Here is a 26,983-nt window from a genome sequence, read left to right as displayed (position 1 = left end):
TAGCCTTTTATTAGGGGAAATCAATTCTAAAATCTTAATTGGGGCAAATTCTTAGATAGGACACAAAACCTTTTTACAACTTCAGTATAGATAAAAACAGAACAGCCGACGGAAAGACGTCATTATAACACAAATGGGAGCTTATTTAATTCGATGATCGTATTATCCTTTTTGATAACATATCATCGATTTTGGCACTCCCTTTTCGATACTACGATACATTATCACACTTATCATGGTTTTGACAGCTTTTGTTTATTATCCTTACTTAACATTAATGCGAAAGTCATTGTGTCTGTCTGTCTGATTATACGTGTTATATGTGTAGTGTATTTTCGTGAAATTATAGTTTCAAGATTAGTTCGCTAGGGGAAAGAAGTAAACCATGGGTTCTTACAGGGATTTTGATGGCGAGTGTCAAATAGTCGAGATTATTTCTAAAGGTAGCACGTAAATCTTAATGAAGATGTTATAACACTAGATTATCACAACATTAAGTTTAATTGGACATAAAATTATGAAGATGCATTCTTTAATGTGTGACCGTAAAGAATATTATGTAGCTAAAGTGTGTGCAACCTTAACTATCTTATCTTTCATTAATTACAGTTTCAATGCCGAGGTAACAATAATAACGTAAATCATCGTATTAATTATCGAACTATCCAATATTATACTGATAGTAGTAATCCAAAACTTTTTGGAAGATAACTATGTCAATCCTTACGTAAAAAATAACAGTTATCAAATGTAAACAGTGTTGTAAACATACATGTGTGTAATCGGTGTTCAGATTATGTATGTGTGTGTGTTTGAGTAAAGCCTTTTTATATAAAAGTTATCTTACACGGGTCATTAGTTTTCATGTAAGTCGTGTTGTGTTATTTACTGGGGGGAAAGGTAGGTAAATATAAATATATAAAATAGTTTTTTGGTACAAAAGCACGTATTCTATAAGCCCGGTGGCCCGGTGGGTTCTAATACCATTCAAATAATAGTAAATAAATGACATGTTGAAAATTCACTTAAATATATTTAAGACTTTACAACTTAAACAAAATCGTTAATATGTTTAGTTGAAAGTTAACCAAAAGTTAAATTAGACTTCAAATATTTAATTAAGCCTGGATTTCGTAATTTGACTAACTAAAGAAAACGCCTACGGCACAGTTTATACTGGGCTATAATTGGACAATTTTGCCTTTAGTTTAACAAAAAATGTTTGTATAGTATTCTACATTTTTAGAATTTTATATAAACAAAGTATTTGAGCTATTCAATCAAACGCTTGTCTAGATAACCCCCCGTACTATCTGAACACGCATATCGTACAAATACTGCCATCAATGGCTGTTATCTTGTTATGTGTTAGATAACCATATAATAGCACGTGCCGCTTCCTGTAAGAAAATACCGAATTTCTTAGGTCTTTACGTTACTAGATTCATCATTATCCTTCTGCCCTTATCCCAATTTTATTTAAAACTAGCTGATCCTGCGAACTTCGTATCGGTCAAACCTTCCCTGGACCTCTACAAACATTTTAAAAATAAAATCAGCTCAATCGGCCCAGCCGTTCTCGAGATTTAATCAGACTAACGAACAACAATTCATTTTTATTTATATGGATAGATTTTATTTGGGGTCGGCGCAGTCTATTTTCTCCTTCCATACTTTTCTATTCATAATATATAACCTCTAAAAACTCCCCAAAAACAAAACTCCACTTACACTTTTGGCACGAGATCGAACCGCATCTTCTCGAGGTTGGGGTCCTCGCCCATGATGGCCACGGCCACCGGGTACATCTTGTCGTAGTCGAAGTCGAACTCCACGCCCGCCGGCGGCGCGCGCACGAAGTTCCGCCGGTCCTGCAAATTGGGATATTGGATTTTTAGTACTTGTATCTTCAACTACAAAAATATCTACTTTTCATTCTATAAGGAAGACCAGCACCTTGCACAATCAAATAAATCTGAATCTGAATCTCGAACTCCAAAAATTCAACAATAGTTAGTTGTTTTACAAGAATGCAAAGTTACTTTATAATCGCGTGCTCAATTTTGATGACCGAGCAAGCGACGGATTTAAAAAATAGAATCCTGATAGCGAGGGAATCTGAAGAGTACGAGGTGAAAGATAGTTTTTCCGAGATGGGGAGTTGGAAATAATCGTTTTTCTATACCTATTGACTGGGACTGATGGCAGTTAAAGCATTAAAAGAGCCTGAGCAAGCTTGTTTTAACAATTCAAGTGTTGGATGATGTCACAAAGAAGGTGTTACATAATCCAGAGCCATTTTCTAATTAACCCGCTACTTGAGTTATATAAAATCGTTGAGCCTTTCGATGTGGTTCAGCTAAGAGAGATAAGTACTCATTAAACTCAAGAGAGAGGAATTTACTCGATTTTATGAAAACCAAGGTACGGTCTTGCGTTCTTGTATTTTTAGGGCGAATCGTCAAATCCTCACAAAATTGGAATAAGGAAAATTCAAGGTACAAAAATAGTTACACATTCATGTATACTTTACTTCGTATATTACATGCAAAGTTATTTTATTACACAAATTCTAACTGTTGGGAACATGGTTTAAACGTCAGAAGTTTCAGCACAAAGTTTTGATGAGGATCACACAATATTTCTGACAGTGAATCCTCTGAGGATGACGGTCGTAATTTGTTCCAGTGGTTCTGGCACTTATTAATCCTTTTTTGGAAGTGTTCTGATCGGCCTTCCATATAATTAGAATTGTAGTTACTCATCATTGACTATTTGAGTGATAAGACCTATAGACGGATCAAGGTTCCTTTTGTGTAAATCACTCTGGTTGAATAATCGTGGTGGCCTAGTGGGCAAAGAACCAACCTCTCGAGTATGAGGGCGCGGGTTCGATTCCAGGTCAGGCAAGTACCAATGCAACTTTTCTAAGTTTGTATGTACTTTCTAAGTATATCTTAGACACCAATGACTGTGTTTCGGATGGCACGTTAAACTGTAGGTCCCGGTTGTCATTGAGCATCCTTGGCAGTCGTTACGGGTAGTCAGAAGCCAGTAAGTCTGGCACCAGTCTAACCAAGGGGTATCTGGTTGCCCGGGTAACTGAGTTGAGGAGGTCAGATAGGCAGTCGCTTCTTGTAAAGCACTGGTACTCAGCTGAATCCGGTTAGACTGGAAGCCGACCCCAACATAGTTGGGAAAAGGCTAGGAGGATGAGGATGGTGACTCTGGTTGAATAATCCTACTATGGATATCTTCATCAATTGTAAACGTTAAAACACCAAAAGCTAAGGCTAACTTAACCTTTCTGTCATATTGAGTAGATAGATGAAAACATATCCTTTTTTGGTAGCAGTGTTGACTCGGTGTATCCAATCAAAAGTTATATCAAATTGTCGAAAGGCCTCATTAAGATCAGCTGATGAAGTTTGCTACAAGTTTTATAATCTCCACGGTAAACTTGGCTAATGCCAGTTTAACCTTTATTAGCAAAGCTAAACAAGGATTCCGATCGATTACTTCGTTAACTCATGTCTATAAAGCCATTTTGAATTGCAAACCTGACTTGTCAGGTGCTGAATGATATATTTAGTTTTTTCATCACCATTTCACCGATCACCATTTCAGATCACCGTTGCATCCTTATAAATATAAACTCCTTATGCATAGAGTAGTCATGTTTTGTGGCTTTTAGTAAGTGGCTAAGGACCTGTTTTCTTTCTTCTTATCTGGTTAAGTCTACTTTTATTTCGCCAAGCAATTCCTTGCATACCTTTGACTTTGACTACTACCTTGCAAGTACTAGTTTATTCAAAACCATCAGGTCTTCGATACTTACGGTGGACAATGACAGGCACTCTTCCTTGAGAGCAGGCTCGTTGGGTGCTCCTACCCAGGGGGGCACGGCGGCGGCGCTGCCACGACCTTCCTGACCCTTGATGAAGGCATCTTGCTCGCGGTTGAACTCGCCCAAAATGCTCTGTGGGACAAAGGAGATAACTTCATGAATATAGTAACAATAAAATGCATATACAGTGAAAAGAGTGATGGAAAGTTATATGTCGAACATTTTTTTCAACGCTTTGGATGTTAGATTTCATAATGGATTAACCAATTGTAAGCCTATTATTGAAAATATGTAATTTGCAAGATATCGGTGAAATCCAATCATAAAAAGGAGTGCCCGTGAATTTCTGTGTAATCAGCATAAAACTGGCGAACTAAGTAACTCTTTTATGGCTATAGAATTACCTGCGTTTATGTAATCTTTAGCATGTTTTGTATTTTGTTATGTAATTGCACGAACAGAGTCCAGTTCATTCTAGTTTATTTCTATTATAAATACTGATTATAATACTACAATTCATGTGCCTATCACGCATGTTAGGGCTTATCCCCTAAAATAGTGTTATCTTTACACTATCAACATTGTACCTAGCCTAAAGTCACGAGCTTTGAAAATGTCAAGCCTATACAAAAATTACATCTAATAATCATTGAGAAGTAAGAATTTCAATCGGCCAGAGTAGTTAAATAATCTGCCCATTTATTGACGCAATTTTTGTGTTCGTGAGATATATTCCACTATTATTAAGTATACATCCACTATTATTGTATTGGGAATGGTGGTCAATGACATAAACATATCAGTTTGTATTGAAACCAATTAAAATTATGTTTATATAGATTAATTAATGAATGACTTTATCTGACATAGCCGCTACACAATAATTATTTATTTTGATTACCATTACTATTTTATCATCTTCTTATCCAACAATGTGAGCTTCTAGTGACTCTTTTTGTCCAATTGCATATATTTTGTCGATTTGATCACACCACGACTAATCCTAACGAACTGTTCTCCGCGACCCCCTAGTTCTTGTAGGTCTTCTTCCCGCTCCCCGTTAAAAAGTTACCAAATACAAGACACGTGTTTTGAGATAACTCTTCACCACAAATATCAAAACACACGTGCATCATATCAACTGTCAGCTGACAGCAACATCAAAATATACTCCAGTACATACTATCAATTTATTTGAAAGCACAATTTCACTGTCATTATCATCTCCAACCTTCAATAGATAGTTTCACAAAAATAATGCGTCACATATCTTATCTAAAGCTGACAGTGTGGTCATCTTACTTACTTTATCACTGATAAAAGAGATCTATAGTAATTTAAGTATTAGGGGTTTGGCAGATGCCTCTTGATAGATAATTTCATTTTTGTTATTGACTTTTTTATCTGGACGCTTGAGATTATAGAGTAGTTCTTACATAATTTTAGCGATTTAAATCGTTGGTTTTCATTCATAGCTTTTAGGAGTTAGTCACTACTATAAGGTAAGTTAGACGTAAAATTAATACATAAATGCTGCAAGAATTTTCAAAAGTTATGTAGCAAAGCTGAAGTTTAAATGTGAAAAGATTCGTTTGTCATTTCTTTTGCAACAAAACATTATTTTCACACTTCGTTCTACAATAAACTTCAAAATCAATGTCTAACTTCGCAACTTGGAAGCAACTATAAAACTTGCCAAGTTATAGAGATATTTTACAATTTGTTGTTTTGTTTCAAAACTATTAGGGCTTCCTTCGTAGAAATTGTTGCTAGCTTTGTTGTTGGGATTCTACTTGTTTGTTCTGGTTTTAACCGGAATTCATTCTATAAATCAAGAAGAGGTAATTACTAAAGTAGGACGATCGATATAATTGTTTTGTTTTCCAAGAATAAAGAGTGTGTTGTTGTTGAAGCCCATTTACATAATTATGTATACGGTTTTTTGTGTTCAAAATCCAACATATAACAATTGGTAGATTACATAGAGATTGTAAATACACATGGAAAACTAAAAACCATACCTATACTTCCTACCACTTATTTGAACCTCAATATTCACGCAAAAATATCATTGTTGCAGGTTGTATCCAACATTCCAAGTCACAGATCTGCAATTGTAAGTACAAAGTTAATCTCAAGTGATAAAACGAAGACTACTATCGCTATAAAAGCGTCGACACACAAATAAATACAACATTCAGTCTGCGACACTTCAGATAACAGTTAATACTACAATTATAAACGTAAATACAGATTATGAATACTGCAAGGTAGCAGACAATTAAACAAAAGAACAATAAAAACAAAATAAAAATGGATACAGAATCAAATGATAAAAAAGAAAAGAAGGACCAGAAGATGGAAAAGCAACCAGAGGCAGACAAAATGGTGAAGGCGATAGGGGACTTTGGCAAATGGCAGGTGATGCTGTTGCTGCTAATAGTGGCACCGACAAAGATCTCATCAGCGTGGCAGCAGCTAGGCATAGTGTTTTTAGCTCCGGCTACCACCTTCATGTGCACAGAAACAAATCTTACAGACAGTATACAGTTATCCACGTGTTATAGTGATTGTGCTAATTATGAGTATTATTCAGAGTTCGAGAATACTATTATTTCGGAGTTTGGGCTGATCTGCGATAGAGCGTGGATGGCCAACTTCACGCAGACTATGTGTATGTTTGGTGTGCTGATCGGCAGTATTGTTTTTGGATTTGTTGCTGACAGGTAAGCAAAATTATAGTATAGTTAAACTAAAGCAACTCACTCATAGAGTGGGCTATAGGAATTGGGACTAGTTGTATATTAATTTGGAAATTGCCTATGTATATTTCGCAATTGTGGCACCTAAACGACGTCTACTGTATACCGTTGCTGTTTTGGTAATAATATCTTCAAATCATTGCAGATTTGGCAGACGTCCAGCATTACTGATAGCATGCATGCTGCAACTTATAACCACTGTTGTGGAGGCCTTCTGCTATAACTACTGGCTGTTCACCACAGTTCGGTTCTTCATCGGAGTGTCTACAGCAGGAACCATCCTGAGCTCCTTCATCCTGATCATGGAAGTCATCGGGCCCCTGAGGAGAGAGTTCATGAACTGCCTCTGTGCCCTTCCAATGCCAGTCGGTCAGATGCTGATGCCACTATTCGCGTACTACTTGAGAACTTGGAACCAATTCTGCTTGGGAGTTGGTGTTCCACATGTATTGTACTTAATATATTTCTTCATGTTACCCGAATCCCCGAGGTGGTTGATTTCCGTTGGCAGAATTGAGGAAGCTAGTAAAGTGATGACCCAGGCTGCGAGATGGTAAGCGTTTATGTCATGATTATACATAATTATCAGTGTTCTGTGTTTTATCTAAATATTAATCTGAATATTGTTGTGTTTTAGGAATAACCTGCCATCAGGCAATATGTTGGATGTGGCGAAGAGCATGGCAAGTGAGAAGGTGAACTCAAACGAACCCATACGAAAGGCTACCTACTTAGACCTGCTTAAGACTCGGTTACTCAGAATCAATATCTTCTGTTCGTGCACTATCTGGTTCGTTCTTGGAATCAGTTATTACGGCAGTAACCAATACATTGGACAGACGAGTTCCAATGTTTTTGTGACCGTTGCTTTAGCTGGAGTTCTGCAGGTAAATGATTTTTATCATCTGTCGTTAGTCTTTTACAATGACATGCATTTAGTTACATAACATTAGACACGATGGCTTTAGACTGTTATGTAGCCTAAGTACCAATAAAAATATACAACCAGTTTAAAATAAATAAGATAAGTAAATACTAAATCCTTACTGCGCATACTCGTGCAGACTGAAGATTTAATTGTTATGATTAGCGCATTTTTCTGTGTCAAATTATGTAATCACTCGTATTCTTAGAAAACAATTTTCATTGTAGTTTTTCTTATACAACCACCAAAGACCAACATTCCACTACTAAGTGGTAGGAGATGTTTAGTTATAGCTGTAGTGTAGTCTTTTAAATAAACTCTTGGTTTAAAACAATATATTTCCTCTTTCAGTTCCCCGGAATCCTCCTGAGCGGGTTTCTTTGCAAATACTTCGGCAGAAAGATCACGATGATCAGCTTTTTCGTCGTCTGTGGTGGCAGCAACGCGTTCCTCGTGGTACCTGAAGACTGGTTCGCTGTGCGACTGACTATGGGAGCCATAGGCGTTGGTTGTGCTTCTGGTGCCTTTGCTACTATGTAAGTAAATTCTTTTTAGATTTCATCATCATCTAACCAAGGCGTGGGACAACGCCTTGGCTAGATGACGACGATGATTCAGAGAATGCTGGGCTATTGATTATCAGCAACTTCGACAGTGGTAGGTAGCTAAGTACTAATTAAGACTTTTAGAAGTCGATATCAGGACGTTAACCCGTTCTAGTATCCGAGATATATTATCTATCAATGCCACGTAATACTTGTATAATGTTGGCTGTTTTCTTAATCTCACGCTAATTGAATATCGCGTCTAGTTTCTTCACGATACCTCTAATTTTCATAGATTTTTCTAATTCTTATATATTTCCTTTTATTCCAGGTACATGTACACCTCCGAGCTGTTCCCAACTGTAGCCCGAAACATGGCTATGGGAGCTTCATCCACGGTATCCAGAGTGGGGTCTATGTTAGCCCCCTACGTGGCTGGTATGACCGTCATAGCCGCGTGGCTACCACCAGTGGCTTTCGCTGGAGTACCTATACTAGGAGCGATTACTTGTTTTTTCTTACCAGAAACCAGGGGTCAGAAACTATCAGACCATTTGTCGTAGACTTAAGTATGCTATCTGATATTATCACATGTGTCATGATTGATGTCTGTTTATTGTTTGTAATTAAGTATTTATTGCTTCTTCGCTAAGATAAGAACGTGATATTTTTGTAACTGTTATTTTATACTTTAGGTTCGACTTTAAATTAAAGTCCCTTTTGTAAACAACAACAGTGAATAATTTAATAACGTTTTCGTACATAATTAAAGTATTCAATTTTAATATCAATTTGACGGAAGACAATTTTTCGGTTCAACGAACCAAAATAATCGATTTGTTTGCAGATTAACTCGAATGTTAAACAAACACTTCGTATCGAGTAAATTCACGTTTCCTTTGCAAACAACCGACTCAGTTAATGAGTTATTAATATTAAACGTGCACTCAAACATGAAGGAAATCATTTGTTTATCAAAACTGTTATTATTGAGGACCTACTTACAGTTCTCGTATGACATAGAAATTATTCATAACCTCCTCTCCTCCTAGCTTCCAGTCTTACCGAATGCTGTAGAAATTATTATGTTTTTACAATTTTTGTTCGGAGCTACATGTCTTAAGTGAATTAAAGGTTCGATATTAACGGCAAAACCTAACTAAAACTTCCATTGAATTCTTTAGGGAAAGCCGAATTACCAAAAGCTGTAAAACAAATTAAATTCCACATTAGCACCTTTGCATGGAGGGGTGATAAGAAGGGGAGGGCCGATTGTGAGAAAACTAGGTCAACTTTGAACACAATTTATTGTTGTTAGAAACGCTCAACAATTCATGAATGGAATGAAAATGTAGGAGCGATATTATTTATTATAGCTATAATTTTAAAAAATGATAAAAAATATTTAACTCACTTAAATATATTACGATCTCTATATCTCTCTCTCTATTCTATTAAATCAAAGCCAAGAAAATAAGGCATCGTTCAGACCAAACGTATTGTCGGCCGCTGACTGTGAGCGCGCGTTACGCAGTTTATTGCTTTTCCATATATATTGAAATTGTCGTTCACACCGAACCGACTATACGCTATTACGTCGCCTGTTGTCGCTGACTCTCAGTGGCCGATTATTTTACTACGCGACTATGCACGGCGGACGCGGATTGGCTACGCGGACGCAGTTGCCGAATAGCGCCGCTCCGCCGCGCCCGCACCGCCGCGCGCATCGGCCGCAATACACTCGAGAAACAAACTTCAATGAGGACAGACGTGACACGTGACACCTCGCGATGTTCGACACCGAAAAGTTTATTGCAGAAGTACATTCTAGAGAATGTATTTGGAATGCGAATTCAGAAGAATTTAGTGATAGAAACTTACGAAGATGCGCTTGGGAAGACATAGCATCTGTTATGTATGAAGATTGGGGGGTTCAAATACTGAGCTCTTTTATGTGTAGAATAGTCAGCCGCTCAGCGTACGCATCTAGTGTGAACCTACACGAGCCTATTCTTTTGTTCACACATGTAGCGCATCGTACGCTATAGCTTATTGTCGGCTTGGTGAGTACGCGTACTGCAGATTGAGTCGACGTTCATACTGGGGCAGACAGTGAGTATACTCACAGTCAGCGGCGGACAATACGTTTGGTGTGAACAATCCCTAATAAAGTCATATAGCTCAATATTAAAGGAAATACATATTCTTTATATATTAGTCATAGTTCATTATCAATTTATCTAACAATCTGAAATATATTCCAATTAGGATATATTCCCTTTGATACATATTACAAAGATTTTCACATAACATATTCATATGTGACCGACTTACATATTACGAGGTACATATTACGATAATTATATGACCGTAACTATGACAAAGTAGTTATATCTCGGTAAACAAACGTTTTAAAAGACGGTCTGCGTGTATTTTCAAGAAAATCTTTGAGATTAAGATTAAAATCGGTCTTATGAAGCTGTTAATAAATTGTTATGAAATTCAGCCTGAATAACAAGCTTCAAAGTGTCATTAAGCCTTTGTTCTTCAAACAAAATGGAGATGTATGCAAAATTCTCAAGACTTAACAAAGAGACGTATCATCCAAAAGTGATTGGGGCAAATATTTAGAGCGTCCACTTTAAGAAAAACTAAGGGTGACCCAAAGGACTAAAATCCATTAGCTCATTGCGTCACGCTGTATAAAACTCAGCCTTAATAAGAAATTAAGAACCTTAATTCCGTTACATTTCCATAAAAACAGAACGTTCCAGAATATTCGGGGCGCAAACAGTGGGAACTCACGCTTAATTGTTATTAATGGCAAATTACTGTTGCAATGAATTTCCATTTCAACGAAATATAATTTTCAGAGTTGCGGAACAAATGTGAATGCTGAAATTTCAGTTTCATTGTGTTGGAACTCACACATATAAAACGTGTATAAAGTAATTTATGTATAAAAGCGTTTGTTGCCAGGAGAGCTCTTTAACTAATACAGTGTGATTATGCAGTTGTCCGATTCAAACTGTTATATTTCAGAATTCAGAATTTAATTCCAACTATATACCAAAATCAACTTGAAAATCATGACATTGCAGAAGTAACATGGCTAACAAACGAAAACGAAATGTCGGTAAAATAATGAGGAGATAAACCTGAAATAAAAGAAAGAGTGAAGGCTATTCACGGAATATCAATCCAAGTTGATTAATCCCGGGCGAAATCTCTATATCTGAAGATCAATAGGACTGGCATAAATGGATGGGACAGCCTTTTGTCCTATACGAAACATCATTTATATAGACAAGAACCTTTCATTTAAAAGCAATCAATTGTTCCATAAAATTATGATGAAAAGAGAAAATAACGATAAATAATAAATGATGATTGAAAAGCAATATTTAAAGGCAGAAACAGAACAAATATTGAAATTGTTAAATTCAATAAATGTGAAAAATCAAGCGCCAGAAACGCAGACAAATATTGCAGATGAATAAGCTGCACCAACGGAAAGCAGTTAATCAAATAAAAATAAAAACGCGAAAGCCAGTAACACATGTAGCAAATGTTAGCCAAAAACGTTTTTGCAAGCTGAGCGAACAACGCCGTTCGCAGAATATAAAATCCGTATTGATTAATACTCAGAAACAATTCGTGGTAAAGCTGCATGCATGCGGATGCAGCGTATTGAAAACGGACGAATAGGTTTTGATAAATGATTTAGGTGTAAAGCATTTTAGTAAAGGTAAAGAAAGGACAAAGGCATAAATAAAGTTATAGATTTAGATTAAGATGCTGCTGAAGATAACATTATGGTTGATAAAAAAACATAGTGATAACGATGAAATTACGAGAGTATAAATCATTCACTGGCAAATGAATAAAACATATTTTGTCGTTTTTTATTATTACGATACTACTAAAACTTCTTTTAAGTCTCACCCAGATTTGAGGAATATTTTATAAATTCTACGTTCTGAGTATTTTTCTGGGTGCTTGAAACTTATAATAGCATTCACTAGCACAACTTTCAAGTAGATTTGAACTCGGAATTGCGGAAGCAGAAAAGATTCTTCGTATAGCTGTTTTAAAGGATTGTACATGTTATTTAAATCCATGGATCCATTTCAATACTGTAAGGTATAACTTGTAAAAGACTACACTAGCCAGCGATTTGTTAAAAATGATTCCTAACACCGTGTTATTAAAAAAAACTGTCCAGACATTCATAATGACCTACAAAAAGAAACAGATAATAAAAGTAATGAGGAATTCATAGCAGACGATGAATTTTATGGCACAGATGTAAATGAAGCTATAAATACGTAGAAGACAAGGACAGCATGACGTGAAGTGACTCATACTTACAGTCTTGTTTTTCTGTTATCCCAAGATTAGCATGGAAAAAGTGGAAAGAGAATATTTAATAAGTGCACATATAGACATAGACAATGGTAAGAGTAAGGATATATTATGATGAAATGGACACAAATAGGATGAAGCATGAGATAGGAAGCCAAGATATTTATATGAATTGTAATACAAACATCAGGAATCTCTTAAAACTCTTGATTGTCATGTTAATCAAGTAGTGTTGATAAAGACAACAACAAATATTTTTTAAGTAAGTCTCCTGTTAAATCGTATTTTACTATTCATGACAGTGGGCTTTATATTTTATATCCGTTATGTAAAATCTCTGAAACCTAGTAACTAAACAATACTGCACCTATCTAACATTTTTCGAATTTTATTGAACAAATCTCAGTTCACAGCAAAAACTGGGTACGTTTCGTATAAAACGCTTTGCTCGTTTCAAGTGGAACAGCTTTCGGAATAAAAGTCTTGGAACGTATCTCATATGAAATATACTACGTCCGTATCATACAGAGTGTTCGAATGTGGGTCACGGGAAGGTGATATTTTTCTGAGTTTTTTTGTATCTGCAAAAGCTTTTGTTTAGTGATGTGATATTCAACAGGCATCGATCATCGAGTGCTGTGTGGAGTGTTAGGGATCGTCTCGATAAACAAGGTAGGCTATACATATAGTATGTAGTACAGTGCTTGGATTTTTGCAAACGTTGCAACGTTGTCAACCAAACCACAAAATCAAAAGACCAACACAAAAAGACCTTCATGGATATGTATTGAAGGAAATTGGTCCTTCAATACATATGACAATTCAACGAAACTAAAAGCCACAAAGTTCCGTTAATCTTCGTGACATTTCAGTCTATCTACACCGCAGATCTACCCGCCACTAAATGACCAAACAGGAAGTAAATCCCACAACCGCACACAAGTCCGGAGCTACGTGTAATCCGGTCAATTGATCCGGACATCCGGCCGGTATCCGGTTGGAAGCATTAACGTTCTATTTTAAGCGTAGGGTAACATTCATTAAACACTATATGTGTAGTTGTTTACCGTGATTTCAGTCGCGCTGTGATGGTATTTACATAATAGATGTCGTCAAAATCTGTTAGGACAGCTGAGTAACTTCTTTAGTCACAGATGACTAGATACCACTAATGATGGAAACTATGGGACAGTATTCTATGGTATTGTACAATAGTGCCTTCGTTGTGAATGCCTTCGTGTCAAGTTAAACAAAGGTCAAAGGTCACACTGACCTTTCAATAAACTTTTATCTGTGAAAGCTACGTTTATAACTAACTAAAAGGCTGAAAGCATTCCGAAAGGCACTCACTCTTTACAACTTTTATAGCTTCATCCTACATTAAATTATACCTACTCATCTTAAAATTTATACAAAAGTTAATAAACACCGAGTAATCATGAATAGCCAGATTTTCTGAAAACTCATTTGCCAAACAATAATTTATGAAAGAATTCTGTAGATAGTTATATAGCCTTACGAAAGTGACGAAATAGCGTAAAGTCACTGTTACTTGGCAATCAAAATAACCTTATTAACAAACCCTATCTACCACAAACTAATAAAGATATACCTCAAAGGCTCTTGTAACCAACGAGAAATGTCTAAATAAATCTAAAAATCTTTGACTGTACCTGAGTAAATAAGTTAGCCAGTTAACAGAAAACAGAGTTTTCTACTTACGGCGCAAATACTGAACATTTCTGTTTATACTACCTATACTCAGACGAAGCCGGAGCGAGGTAATTGAATTTCCAAAGAAATATCCACCAAACGTGAATTAAGGTAATATCAAATAAGCGGGGGTATCATTTGCGCAGCGTTTACTAAATTGACAGAATAAATATGTGTTACAATAATTTTGCGACATATTTACGACTAACTTTTGCCAGCGGTTTCACCCGCTTCGTGAGAGAACTAGTTTTCGCACAGGATGAATACCTAGTAGCCTAAAGCCTTTCTCGATAGACAGGCTATCAAATCAGACCAGAAACCTTAGAGATTAGCACGTAACAAACAAACTCTTCTTTATAATATTGGTATAGAGATATAATTTCTCCTGACAATTTCTTGGGATAATCGCGAAGGGGAGAAACGCTTAAGTTAGAGGAATGAAGTGGGTGGCTAAGGATATTGATCGAAACCTCCTTCCTGGTCTAGTCTCGCTAGACTTGGCGCCGGAGAGTCTGAATTGTTTAAAGGATACCGCCTTGCGGGATCGTTTCAAGACGATATTCTATAAACGTTGCTACAACTATCTTTCGTTTTCTTACTTGATATCATTTAGACCTTCAGTACCTATGTATATGTACAGGATCATATAAATTATGAAATATTTCAATGAATAAGACATAGTATTTACTTCCTACTTTACCACATTACGTAGGTACACTTTTATTTTGAAACACGAAACATCTAAAGCAAAACACGATCCATTCACTACTACCGCTATATCCTCCTTCCTACACAAACCCATCCGTACCTATAATAAAATCATCCATATAAAACGCCTTCGCAGACACTCCTCGACTCCTAGAATAGACCTCTTACAGTCGGACACTTGGAACTGCTCTCGAGGGCGCAACTACCCGGACAAGATGGCGTCAGCTCGAATCCGGATGCCTCTTGTAAATATGCTATGACTTTATCCCTATATACTGTGAATAGATAGTTGAATCTGTGTAAGATTATATTATCGAACATATTCTGAAGTCATCAAATTATATCTGTGAAGTAATTGTAAATATTCAAAATGTCAATGACAGCTATAAGACTCTTAAAGAAGTCATCAAATTATATCTGTGAAGTAATTGTAAATATTCAAAATGTCAATGACAGCTATAAGACTCTTAAATCTGGCGCGAAAAGTGACACTGAAATTGATTAGCAGTAAGATATGAAGGCTTATGATCAATTTATTGTGTCGAAAAATGTCAAAGGTAAGAAAAACTCAGTAATAAAGTACCGCTAAAAAACCTTCATCGTTTAATTAAGCCTAACATAAAGCCTTTTTCACTCATTCAAACCGTATTAAGCTTTCTATACAAAACCTTTCACGTATTCAATCAATAAATTCAAAGGGCTAAGAGGGGTCCATAAAAATCTTTTTCTAGATGTTAACGTTAAAAACTTTTGTGTAAATCAAATTAATGATCCAGATTCAGTCAAGTCTTTCAGGAAGAAGTAATAGGGAACTGGGTAGACTTGGTTGCGTAATCCAATTTGGAATAAAATGAGTTTTTTCTCGCGGGCGGTGATATTTGACGGCGTTAGTATTTTTAATTTCAATTTAACCTGTACTGATCATTTTTTTAAGCTTAAATCTTCAAGGAAAAATACCAAGTTATGCGCTTGGAGCGGTAATCTGGGTCTTTTTGGAGCTAGATGTGTGCCTTCTGCAATATTCACATTAAGAGTACCCTAGGATTAGGAGCTTAACCGTCATGGTGGCACTGCGGCAGTGCGATAGAACAGCTTTGTAAAACCCTTTGAGGATTAAAAACATGTCGGTCATATAATATTGAGGCAAATTGGGGAAAGTGTGTCCGTCCATTTATTATGCGACTCCGGGGCGTGTAGTCCCACGCACGGGGTGACATACCACCCACGGTGTTTACATAAAACGGCAATTATCCCTTTTTTCAAATCCCCCATTTGAATAAAAGGTGGACAGGCTTCTGTAAATATGCTTCACGAAAAGAAAACAGATTTTCAAAAGGTGTTTTTCACGTTATTTTTTACGTATTTTAAATACCTCTATGAACAATGTGAATTTGTTCATAGGGGTCCCTAGTCACTCTCTTAATATTTAGATTGGACATACTAAACAGATGGTCTTAACCTTTTTCCCCTACAAGAGCTTTCAGATAATGGCTAAAGTGGTTTTAGCAAATATAAGGTGCGCCAGAATCCATTAACCGCACACACGATTTAAACCAAGTCAATTTAATTACATTTTTCCAGCAACCTTCAATATCGTGACCTGATTCGATTGGCACCCACATTGACCTGATTCCTCTTTGTGGCCAGTTGAATTAAAACTCGCAACGGCCCCATTTCATTCCGCCATTTAAATATTAAAAAAGCAGGTATGACAAACATTGTGCGACGCTGCAACTATTCACAACATGCCATGTGGTAACAAAGTGCTTTGTGCAGTCGCCATTTTGTTTGAGCTACCCGAACGCACGTCACTCGCTATTTTTGTTCAACACCGTTATTTATATGTGAATACATAAAAATGTCAGTGGCTGACATTCTGTGGTAAAGTTTTATAAAGTTCTTGTGGGAACACTATTTTTAAATTGCATAATAAAAGAGATGACAAGCAAAGAAGTAGCAATAGCATAGAGGATATAATAAGAGTTAAAATAAGATGCTTTCCTTCTCCGTTCTTCTAAAAGGATTTCGCAAAGTTTCAGAAAATCCTTTAACCTCGCCTCAAAGGTACAAGAAAAGATAGAAAGCAAGTTACAGAGCTGAAAACGTCACATTAACAAGAAATAACCACTAACACTAGTTTGAATTTCGTAAGAAACACAAAATTTTCCCAAATCCCGAGCGAGACTTTCAAGTCATAATAAGAAAACATACAAATGAAATGCAAAAACAGGATTATATGTAGACAAAGAAACTTGCATACTTTATGTTTATACAACTTTAAATAACCAGGATTGCGCTAGTAGTGCAATCGCTAGAAATGTCGAGAGCTCTACTCCTCAACTCGCTGGAAAATGCGAATGAGTATAATAATAGTATATTCTAAAAGTTTTGTCTGCACCAAGCTTTATTTTAACTTCCTCGTTAATAATAACGAGTATGTTTGCAGCATTATTTTTAAAGGAAGTTCGTTTTTACTGTAACGTGTCTTTTTGTACGTGAATTTTAATCATGACTTTCTTTGCTACTCATGTATTGAGTATTGTCTTTGTTGCTGCCGTCTTTTCCACGAGGACTTAGATTATCCTTTGGTCAAGAGAAACATTTCTACCTAAACAACCTATCTATCAGTTAACAGAACTTATCCAGATACACAAGTAAATAGATCACCCAATTCAAATAGACAAAACATAAATACAAATAACGGTACGAAACTAGTAAATCCTATCGACGCAAATAAAAGCGCTGTGCCGAAAGCCTCGCGACACGTACATTGTTTTTGGTTTACCATCGGAAATCGACGTGCCGCGGTAAACCAAACAATGCTTTTGAATACACAACCAGCATACAAACTAAATTTGATAACTTTTATATAGAAAGAGATTGAATAATTTGGTACACCATTTTTGGTGCTGAAAGACTTTAAGAAACTGATAAAGAGGAAATATGACGTAGACAAGTTAGTCCGACTGACATAATGAGCAAATGACGCTCAAAATCTCTCATCTGATGGTAGACATTAAAATAAAGGTATAGTTCTGATTTTATCCGAATGTGATCAAGACCAAGGACACACTCCAGAACATTCTTAAAATTTAAAAAAAAAACCTAAGGAAATAATAACGTCTCCTTATTAAATCAAGCTTAAGAGAAATAGTTCACGTAAGTTCCCCAAGATTGGATACGGGAGCTGCGAATAGTGACGCAGACGTGAGAAAAATGTTTAAAATAAGTCGAGTCTCCGTGCTTTCGAATATTATTCTTGCATTGTGCTAGGAAAGTGGTATTATCCATCATGATATCGTTAAACTGAAATATGTGGGAAATCTTTTATCAGATATTGAGAATTTATCAGCTCATGAAGCTATGTCTGTACCAGTCTTGTTCTACAGTATTTTGTTTTAAGTATTAAGAATCAAATATACTTGATAGTTGGGCTCGATTTAGAAGATAAGTTTGATAAAGTACAATTCAATATACCTGACTAGTATAATTGGTAAGACCGAAATAGAGACGAGACAAGGTGATAACGGTACTAGCAAGAACACAAGACATATTATGTATGTTCCTAGGTGAGTAGAAATCCCAATATTCTACTTTCAATTATGTAACAGGCTCTCCACAATGTAATGAAAGTACCACTTTATTCATACCCGCGCCGCGTTCATAATTAATGCTGAAGATTAAATTAACAATTTTAATCAACGCTTCATGTAGAACATTGGGTACTTGGGTAACAAAATTCTAATATTATATGAATATTGCTTTATATGAGTAAATCAGTTTACCTTATCATATATTGTCCAAAATAAATGTTATTCCTAGACTTGATGCATACCACGGGCGAGACGAGACACGAGATTAAAATTTCACGATCACATAATCACGTCAATTTCTTATTAACTTTCTATCTTACGTAGGGAGAAAATTTTAAGCTGATCCAGATAGCAAGATTATTTCATTAGATCTCATCAAATTGTAATTTCAAAAGTACTATTGAGACTGTTTGACGTAATTTTGCGGATACTGCTAAATCTGATAATGTAGTTGATATAACTAACGATAAACTGGAACATGGCAATCTGAATACAGAGCTTGCAGCTGCTATAAATTATACAGACGTCAGAGCAATTCCCGTCAAAGCAATTACTTCCATTACATTGTGTTAATGCACGTTCATACATAGCCGTACAGGCTTATGTAATACATACGTGTGTTAAGAGCACTAATCCTATCACATTCGCGGAAATGCTTGAGCTTAAGATAGCATTAATTTTGCAAGAATTTCAAATGTATATTCTGGACTGGTGCATGCAAATTTTTGGAAAGTTATATGGAAAAATAATGTTAAAGATATCATTTAATTTAAGCGAAAAGAGGATTATAAGCATTTTGTTTTCAAAGCCCTAGCATACTAATGAATTTAAACATCGTTAAATTAAACCGATCCACATCAATTTCAAATCGGTTTCCTACAAATCCCGATTTCGTTTCATATTTTAACGAGCCACCTAATGTACCGTGAATAAATCTACCCCAACCACTGAATGTGTGTCGTTAAACTCTTCATGATCACCTAAACGTGCCACATAAATTGTGGATTTAAGACCAGCCACCGAGAAACATTCACATTATCATAATATACGTTTAACGTTGTCATCTTCATCTATTTCCCCTTTTCATCTAGTTGGCTTTTGATTTGAGGTTTTGTTATTGCAGTTGCTGAAGCAATCGAATTTTCCAATTTAAGAAACTAGGTCAATGCAATGATTCTTTTTCTATCTGCAATCTACTATTTCCTGGACATTTTTGCGGAATTGTATCAGAACTTGACTCCATTTTCATTCATATTTTGCTCTTATCATGTTTCTCGAAAGCTAGCTATCCCATACCAAACGACCAATGCATTCCGCATTTAAGACCTAGCCAATCCAGGGCATCTTAGTAACATCATTGGACCAATCGAAACCATCAGTATTAAGTCTTCTTTGCGTTGAACACTATAGACATAAAAATACGGATTCATAGCCCATTACGAGTTAAGAGCGGGAGTGCAGACCAGAGTCGTAAAACACCTCGAACATAAGTAAGTTTCCCAAGGGAAACTCGCTATAATGATACCGAAGTGCACTAAAGGGGGCTTTTATTTCTACTGCTGATAGAACACTACTTGATACTTGGTTGGTTTTATGTGGATGCTTTTTTGGTTCTAATTTATCATTTCAATCTGAGAGTCTTGTACGGCGAGGATAAATCGCTCAAAAGATATAGATTCAGTTATTACCGTACCTCTTATTTCTATATTTACTTTTCTCTATGGAATCATAGGATCTTTATTGCCTTTAGGACGGCAAATAAAAGACGCTGTTGCTCCTTATAGACCCAGATATATTGTCCGTGATTTTCCTTTTTTACCAAACAATAGTAGTCATCATTATTTACTGACAAAGAATACACGAGGCAGCAATTTTTCGGGATAAAGTTGTTCTTATAGAATCCAGTACCGTATATTGGAACACGGAAGATAAAATAAAAGAACGTGCGACGGAAGTTGAATTAGAAGTATAACAATAAGGCGATGTGTATGGTCATGCACCAAACAATCTACAGAAAATAAGTTCCAAGAACCCAAATTATCATTTACCATTAAGGAAACACCAGAAGTAGAAAATATGTGAACAACAAAACCTTAGCTACGGATTGTACATTCTAATACTATTTCCAATACAAGTTTTACAGCCAGCAGCACAAGTACTGTAAAGATAACTGGCTTATGAACGAACGTTGTTTAACGCAACCTAGCAGTTTTATTGGCAGCAGCCTTATCTGCTCGTTCGCTTCCTATTTTTATTGTTCTTCGTGTACGATCGTAAAAGGACTATGATGGTGCTATTGATTTAATTGTGATATAGGATCCATTTTATGAAAGCGAAGAGGATTTTTAGTACCTAACTATAGCTATTCCTGAAGTTTAAGAAAACCTACGTCATATGACATCATACAGGGTGTGTCGTTCACAATCACATTAAATCCTATCGCATATACTTGATGATATTCTATATCGAATTGTAAAAAAAAATAACTAATCCATCGAGTGGTCTAGCCACAGGAGTCATTTTTCGTTTTTATTATTTACAACATCATGTGTAAAGCAGAGATAAAGTTAGGAGTATCGAATGTTTTGATCAGTTGACAGCTTTCAGTTTTCAAGAGAGAATTTCAGTTGTTTGTAATGACTGACATTTATATGGTGTTCTAATTTTCGCACATTTTTACCCGACTGCCAAAGAAGGAGGGTAATGTTTTTCGAGTGTATGTAAGTATGTATGTATGTCTGTTCCTTTGTGACCTCCTGTAGCCTAAACGGCTTGATGGATTTTGATGTATGAGGTATCGTTAGATTTGTCTTGATTACGGGAGTGTCATAGGATACATTTTATCCTAAAAGTCCCACGGGATATTTTTTCTAAATTTCCCTTTAAAAAAATATGTATGCGGTATCATTAGATTCATTTCAATCACGGGAGTAATAATTAATATAGGATACGTTTTTTCTCAAAATTCCCACGGGAACATGTTAATTCTGCGTCAACGCAAAGCAACTCATGCGTTAGCAAGCAAAAAGATAGGGCGTGGCCTGGCATGCGGCGCGCGGCGCGGTGCGGAGGGGGATATGCTCGAGTATACAGCCCGAATGCGGGCACACGCATAAGGGCACACGTCGTTGACGGTCTTCAGCAGTAATGACTCACCTAATTCTTTTTCTTCTTCACTACCAACAGTCCAGATTGGCGGTAAATTTATGTTGCGGAGTAACATCACTCGTAATCTAAAGCCAAATGTCGTCGAAATAATTTAAAATGGTACTTACATATACATAGTCTTCTACATCTACAACATTTTCGTTAAATAAAAACAGCTAAAAAGTTATAAATAAAAGAATTATTATTAAAAAAACAAAATACCCGACTGCACACTAAAAAAAGAGTAAAACAAGCCCCACAATAATATTTAATTTATAAATATTGATGGAAAGCATCGCAGGCGGGGACCACCTTGACCGCCACCAACGAAAATTCTGCTAAATGGTGCACAACCGAAATGACTATAAATAAGCCTCTGTTGGTCCCCGCCTGCGATGCTTTCCATCAATATTTATAAATTAAATATTATTGTGGGGCTTGTTTTACTCTTTTTTTAGTGTGCAGTCGGGTATTTTGTTTTTTTAATAATAATTCTTTTATTATTCTATTTACTTTGTTTGAAAAATTCATTTTTTTTTATTTTTACGTATTTTTCTTTTTTGTTTGCGTTAATTGACATATATTAACTAGTGTATTAACGCATTTCATTTAATGTGATTGTGAACGACACACCCGATATACCAAAAACATGTGACAGCCAGATATTACATTCTACCCCCAAAAATATATCTGCAACGTCAACGCTTAAATTACCATAATGCTTCAATCAGCTTACTCCGCTTTGCTGTCACATGTCATGACATCGTCGAGCCAACATTCTAAGTTGACAGGGATCACTTTACAACGCTTATACAAAATGAATATTGTAACTTTCCTAAGAGCCCTGTCCTGTGGGATACTCGGTACTAAGTTTGAACTCATTAATTTTGATCCTGATAATAGTATAACGAGCGATAAACATGATTCACGAGGTAATTAAACTAAGGTACCTACCGAACGTTATGAATGTAAGGCCCTTTTGTGCTTGGTTGCGGAATAAATCTGGCCAATTGTTAATTTAATTTTGAAAAGTCATTGACAATGAAGCATAATTTTATAACTTCAGGAGCAACTAATATAAGAAGCTTGAAAATATCAAAATAGAGACAAAAAATTAAAACTGTCTATCTATCCGTAAGCTATACATTATTGTAAAAATGTACTAGGAATTCAGGAAGCGTAAGAGCTGAGACAGACCTGTTGTCACTTCAGTAACACTAGTACACCCTGGGGGATGGATGAAGAATGGCGTCGCGTGACGCATACAACACGACCCTCCGTGGCTACTTAGGGGGAGTAATGAGTAGACGAGTGTCAATGAAAGGGTATTAGACAAAAAGGTATGTGACGCTGCATTTACTATAGATTTGTAGCTAGAAAAAACATAAAATGAAGCAGTTGAAATGTTGCGAAAAGACAGTGTAACGAATATAGAAAGCCAAGAAATCCCAAATAAAGCTCAGCTGAAATTATTCTAACAAAAAATAAAATTTAAAATACAGCAGCATTCCAAAGGACATCGTTTCATATTAAAGAGCGAGAGACGAGAGCGGCTAATGAGCGCGCCGAGTGAAGTTATGAATGGCCGGCGTTAGCTGCAAATAAGATGAAACATGGACGTTGCAGATGACATGCAAATTCAAATCCTAACCTTTACTGATTTATTCGATGCAGCAGACTTTTTTGAGATTTATAAATTTTATTCTGAAGCTAAAATAGATCTTGATTAGTCTAATGAACTATGATATAACGATAAAAGTTGACAGAGATTTGTAGACGTAAAAATTAGTAACATTAATCTTGACCTAAATAAGGCTGCAGATTTTAATGGCACTGACACAAATCCGTACTTATATGACGTGTTGGCGATGGGAGGTCCGGAAGCTGAGGGGGAGGGACCTAATGAGTGAGCCGACTCGTGATGAATGCCTGGCATTAGCCGCTAATGGGATGAAATACTCGGATACATTAGAAATTGCGCATTGTAAATATTTCGACGTTGGAACCGTTTAATTTCCGGCTTTAATATTAAATTGTAAGTTGCTAGGTGAATAAATAAAATCGAATTTTATTTGACATACCTTAATATTTTCTTAATTAGAAAATCGAAACTTAACAGGATAAGGATAATATTATTTTTAATTTATGTGCCCTTAGAGAGAATATTTAAAATATTCTTAAGTAGAAACACGGAGCAATTATTAGCTCTATATTATTTTCTGTGTAATTAGTACTTAAGCGTTGAACCCACGCTTGCTTATAAAGATAAAGCTGCCTTAATCCAGTAACAGCAGCACTTTCCTTAATAGTTATAATACTACTTTACTCCCACTTATTTCTTTAATATTTTGCTACTACTACATTAATATGATCATTGTTATTACTAGCACGACATTTTTAATCGACATCTTATACAAAAAAAGAGTCACTATCAAAATCAATAACTAGTTCATTGATTTATATTTCAGTAGTTTCCATTAATATTGCAGTACGCGTTCCCCGGGCTTTATAAATTTCAATAACGTGAGCAGCGTATGCGGTCACAGTTAATGCAACATTTCAAATTTCCGCTGTAGAAGCGTGCTCCACATTTTGCGAAAGCCAATGATGTCCACGCATGTACATTATGTACGAACGTGCATTTAATCCCCTGTTGGCATTGCATAATGAACTTGTTAGGGCTTCTGCTGACATTGTTCGCCTATCAGAACGGATTCCAATCGATTCCTCGATGTCAAGAGTATTTATGATGCTTCAATTGATTCTACATATAGTATGATTTATTTTCTGAACTTTTACATTCTGCAGTCATATTTTTGATATCCGTATGTTTACCACATACAAACTTGGTGACATGTTCAATACCAACAGTGTAAATCCAACACCGCGCCGCAAAATCAATAAACACTATACATCAAGCTTTGTAAACCGTTTGGGACATCGCATGGGGGTAAACATTTTTATCAACCATTGCGTGACAAAATATATGGCCGAATAGTGGTATTGGCGGATACGGCACTACCATCATAGGCAATAGCTCGTAATATTTACGATCCAAAAGATGTGTACAAGCTTCTTCTCGCGGGGATATCACGCTAAGTAAGGGTACGTCACGACTACGTTTTATGGCCAAGGGGGGTGCAAAAATATGAAAGAACTTTTTGGGTCAGCATGCGCTTTGTTGTACTATGAAAAATACTGAGGAAAATGTCGAGTGTCTGGTGCGGACTACTTGTGAATTTACGTTTTGAAAATAAAATTTTAATTCGGACGGTAACTCAAATGTAGCCCAAACCGAAGTATGAAAATAAAACCAGGTGAGTTAGTAAACTACATTTCTTTAATACAACCTCTTTGTTTGAAATGCGGGCTGCTTTCAAGACTCATTTTTCACTTCTACAACAATCCTCGCAAAATAATAGCAGACATTTGCTAGTGTTTTATTTTCTAAGAAAACCTTTCATGAATCATAGTACATTTGACCTATTTCACTCATAGTGAAGCATCGTTAATTTAGTGTTGCCATCAGAAATGCGAATAATTTAGCGTTTCAGCTTAACCATGCGGAACATAGCTATGTAGCTGTTATGCACGATTGTGACATAACTGCACAATGGTAGCTAATGAAGGGGAATAGTGACGTCACATAATATAGCGCTGAGATTCCACGCTGAGAACAAAATGGCGACACTGCAGGAAATATGAACGCGTCAGCATCCTAGTGAAATGTAACAAAAGAAAAAGGGGAGATAGCTACAAACCTTATACTCGAAAGCCTTTTCTCTGAATAGGGTAATATTTAGAAAAACAACGTAGGTAAATGTTAACCAGTATAACATACAAAATATCAAAGTCCCAAAGGTAATCAAAAGATATTCGGAGCTCAGAAAACATTGAAAATAGAATTAAGTTTCCATGTTACTTGTGTAGAAACAAGACATTATGTAACAAGAAAATAATGAAATGTGACCTCTTATAAATAAAGAAGCTAGACTAACAGTGGAAAAACTCGCAATATTTTAAAAAGACGCGACGTTGGAGACGAAACTAATTAAAAAAACAACGGAGTATATATTTCTAGGCGAAATGAAGAACGCCCTCTCAGTCAACAGAAAGTAATGGAAGTAATTACTGAAGGAAAAAGAAAAACTGATACTGTAAGTAAAAAAATAAGAAACAACATAGTAGGAAATACGCATGACATGACACTCTCATGTAACACGAAAAAAGGAAATTGGATTTCAATGTAACAAGATTGGCTAATAACACAAAATATATTGATAATACAGCTTGTAACTAAAAGTAATTAACTTTACGATAAACAACTGTTGATCAAGTTAATTACATCGTAAACTACGTTTGTAATGGGTTTGTTTAGTTGAAAGGTTAACAGTAAATCACTGATTAGATTGAATTTCATTTTAAAAGTTAATTATTGCTAACCAACCAGCTAGACAATTATTTGACCCAGAACTGAGTTTTCAGTAAATCAATAACAGAAATACAATGGGTACGATAAAACAAAGAACTGATAGAATTTCACTCTTAGATCCTAAATTGGTATCTTTATGAACGAAAGTATACGTTTTAAACACACACCCATTACAAATGAACCAGATAAGCAAATCGGTATCAACATTTCCAATTGAACTACGATGTTACCTGAAACGGCAATATTGCTAACGCTAGAACTATTCTCAATAATCCCAACTCCGCACAATTAACTCTTCAGTATGGATACGATAAATTTAATAAGTTTTCAAGCTATAAATTGGGAATACGAGAACTAGCTCGGTTGCTGGAATATGATATCTCGAGTACAAAGTGCTAAATTGGCCTAGATCCAAATACTGGAATTCGACAAATTGTGTAAAGGGTAACAGGAATATCATAAAAGCATTACTAACTGTGAATATTATGCTTTCCTCTCATGTGGGATGTTGATTGTAGGAGTGAATGATGATAATGGTATTGTTTCCAACTTTAGAGCAATGGCTTTGCGGTAAAAAGCTCATTGGTATATAGAGGAAATAAATGAAGTGAAGGGTGGGCGTTTTGGGGGCTGTCTTTTGTAAATTTATTTTTTTTTGCCGTTCGAAAAGTGCTGTTTTGCAGCCAAGTTTGAATAAATGACTTTTGATTTTGATGATTTTGATTTTGAAATCCAGAGCCCATTGTGCATGATATAAATAAAATCATACAAACAATTGAAGCTATTTCGAATCTACAATTCCAATAAAGTTGAGATACGTTATTTTTTCGACAAAAAATATTTGTTTTCCCATTTTATCAGAACGTGACCTTTGGCTTCGTGTTACTTACTAAATATACAAAGAAGTTAATACGTTTAATGTTGGTGTTTGAAACCCAAACCAACA

The 26,983-nt window shown here is 35.8% G+C and overlaps 2 protein-coding genes across 12 annotated transcripts in view; one reads left to right on the top strand and one right to left on the bottom strand.

Moving 5' to 3' along the window:
* LOC124640670 (synapse-associated protein of 47 kDa) overlaps nt 1–26,983 on the bottom strand; it is a 61,798-nt gene that overhangs the window by 5,914 nt on the left and 28,901 nt on the right. For 6 of the 10 annotated variants that reach the window (XM_047178547.1, XM_047178548.1, XM_047178542.1 and 3 more), the window contains 3 exons: nt 12,451–12,462; nt 3,839–3,979; nt 1,732–1,871 (listed from right to left, as the gene is read on the bottom strand). In XM_047178547.1, coding sequence (XP_047034503.1) covers nt 1,732–1,871; nt 3,839–3,979; nt 12,451–12,462 — 293 coding nt within the window. The remainder of the gene's footprint in view (nt 1–1,731; nt 1,872–3,838; nt 3,980–12,450; nt 12,463–26,983) is intronic. The other 4 variants (XM_047178549.1, XM_047178545.1, XM_047178541.1 and 1 more) reach the window with 1 other exon arrangement.
* LOC124640669 (solute carrier family 22 member 13-like) lies at nt 778–8,809 on the top strand. Of its 2 annotated transcripts, none has more exons than XM_047178536.1 (6): nt 778–900; nt 5,928–6,573; nt 6,755–7,162; nt 7,247–7,496; nt 7,886–8,070; nt 8,411–8,809. In XM_047178536.1, the coding sequence occupies exons 2-6, from the start codon at nt 6,161–6,163 to the stop codon at nt 8,640–8,642; spliced, it is 1,488 nt and encodes a 495-aa protein (XP_047034492.1). In that variant the 5' UTR covers nt 778–900; nt 5,928–6,160; the 3' UTR covers nt 8,643–8,809. The 2 variants fall into 2 exon arrangements, with proteins under 2 accessions (XP_047034492.1, XP_047034493.1); XM_047178537.1 differs by having other exon boundaries at nt 796–904.

The sequence above is a fragment of the Helicoverpa zea genome, chromosome 21, assembly GCF_022581195.2.
Source record: "Helicoverpa zea isolate HzStark_Cry1AcR chromosome 21, ilHelZeax1.1, whole genome shotgun sequence".
NCBI classification, from domain to species: Eukaryota; Metazoa; Arthropoda; class Insecta; order Lepidoptera; family Noctuidae; genus Helicoverpa; species Helicoverpa zea.
Note: the sequence above shows the minus strand (reverse complement) of the source record. Positions and strands in the feature narration are given on the sequence as shown.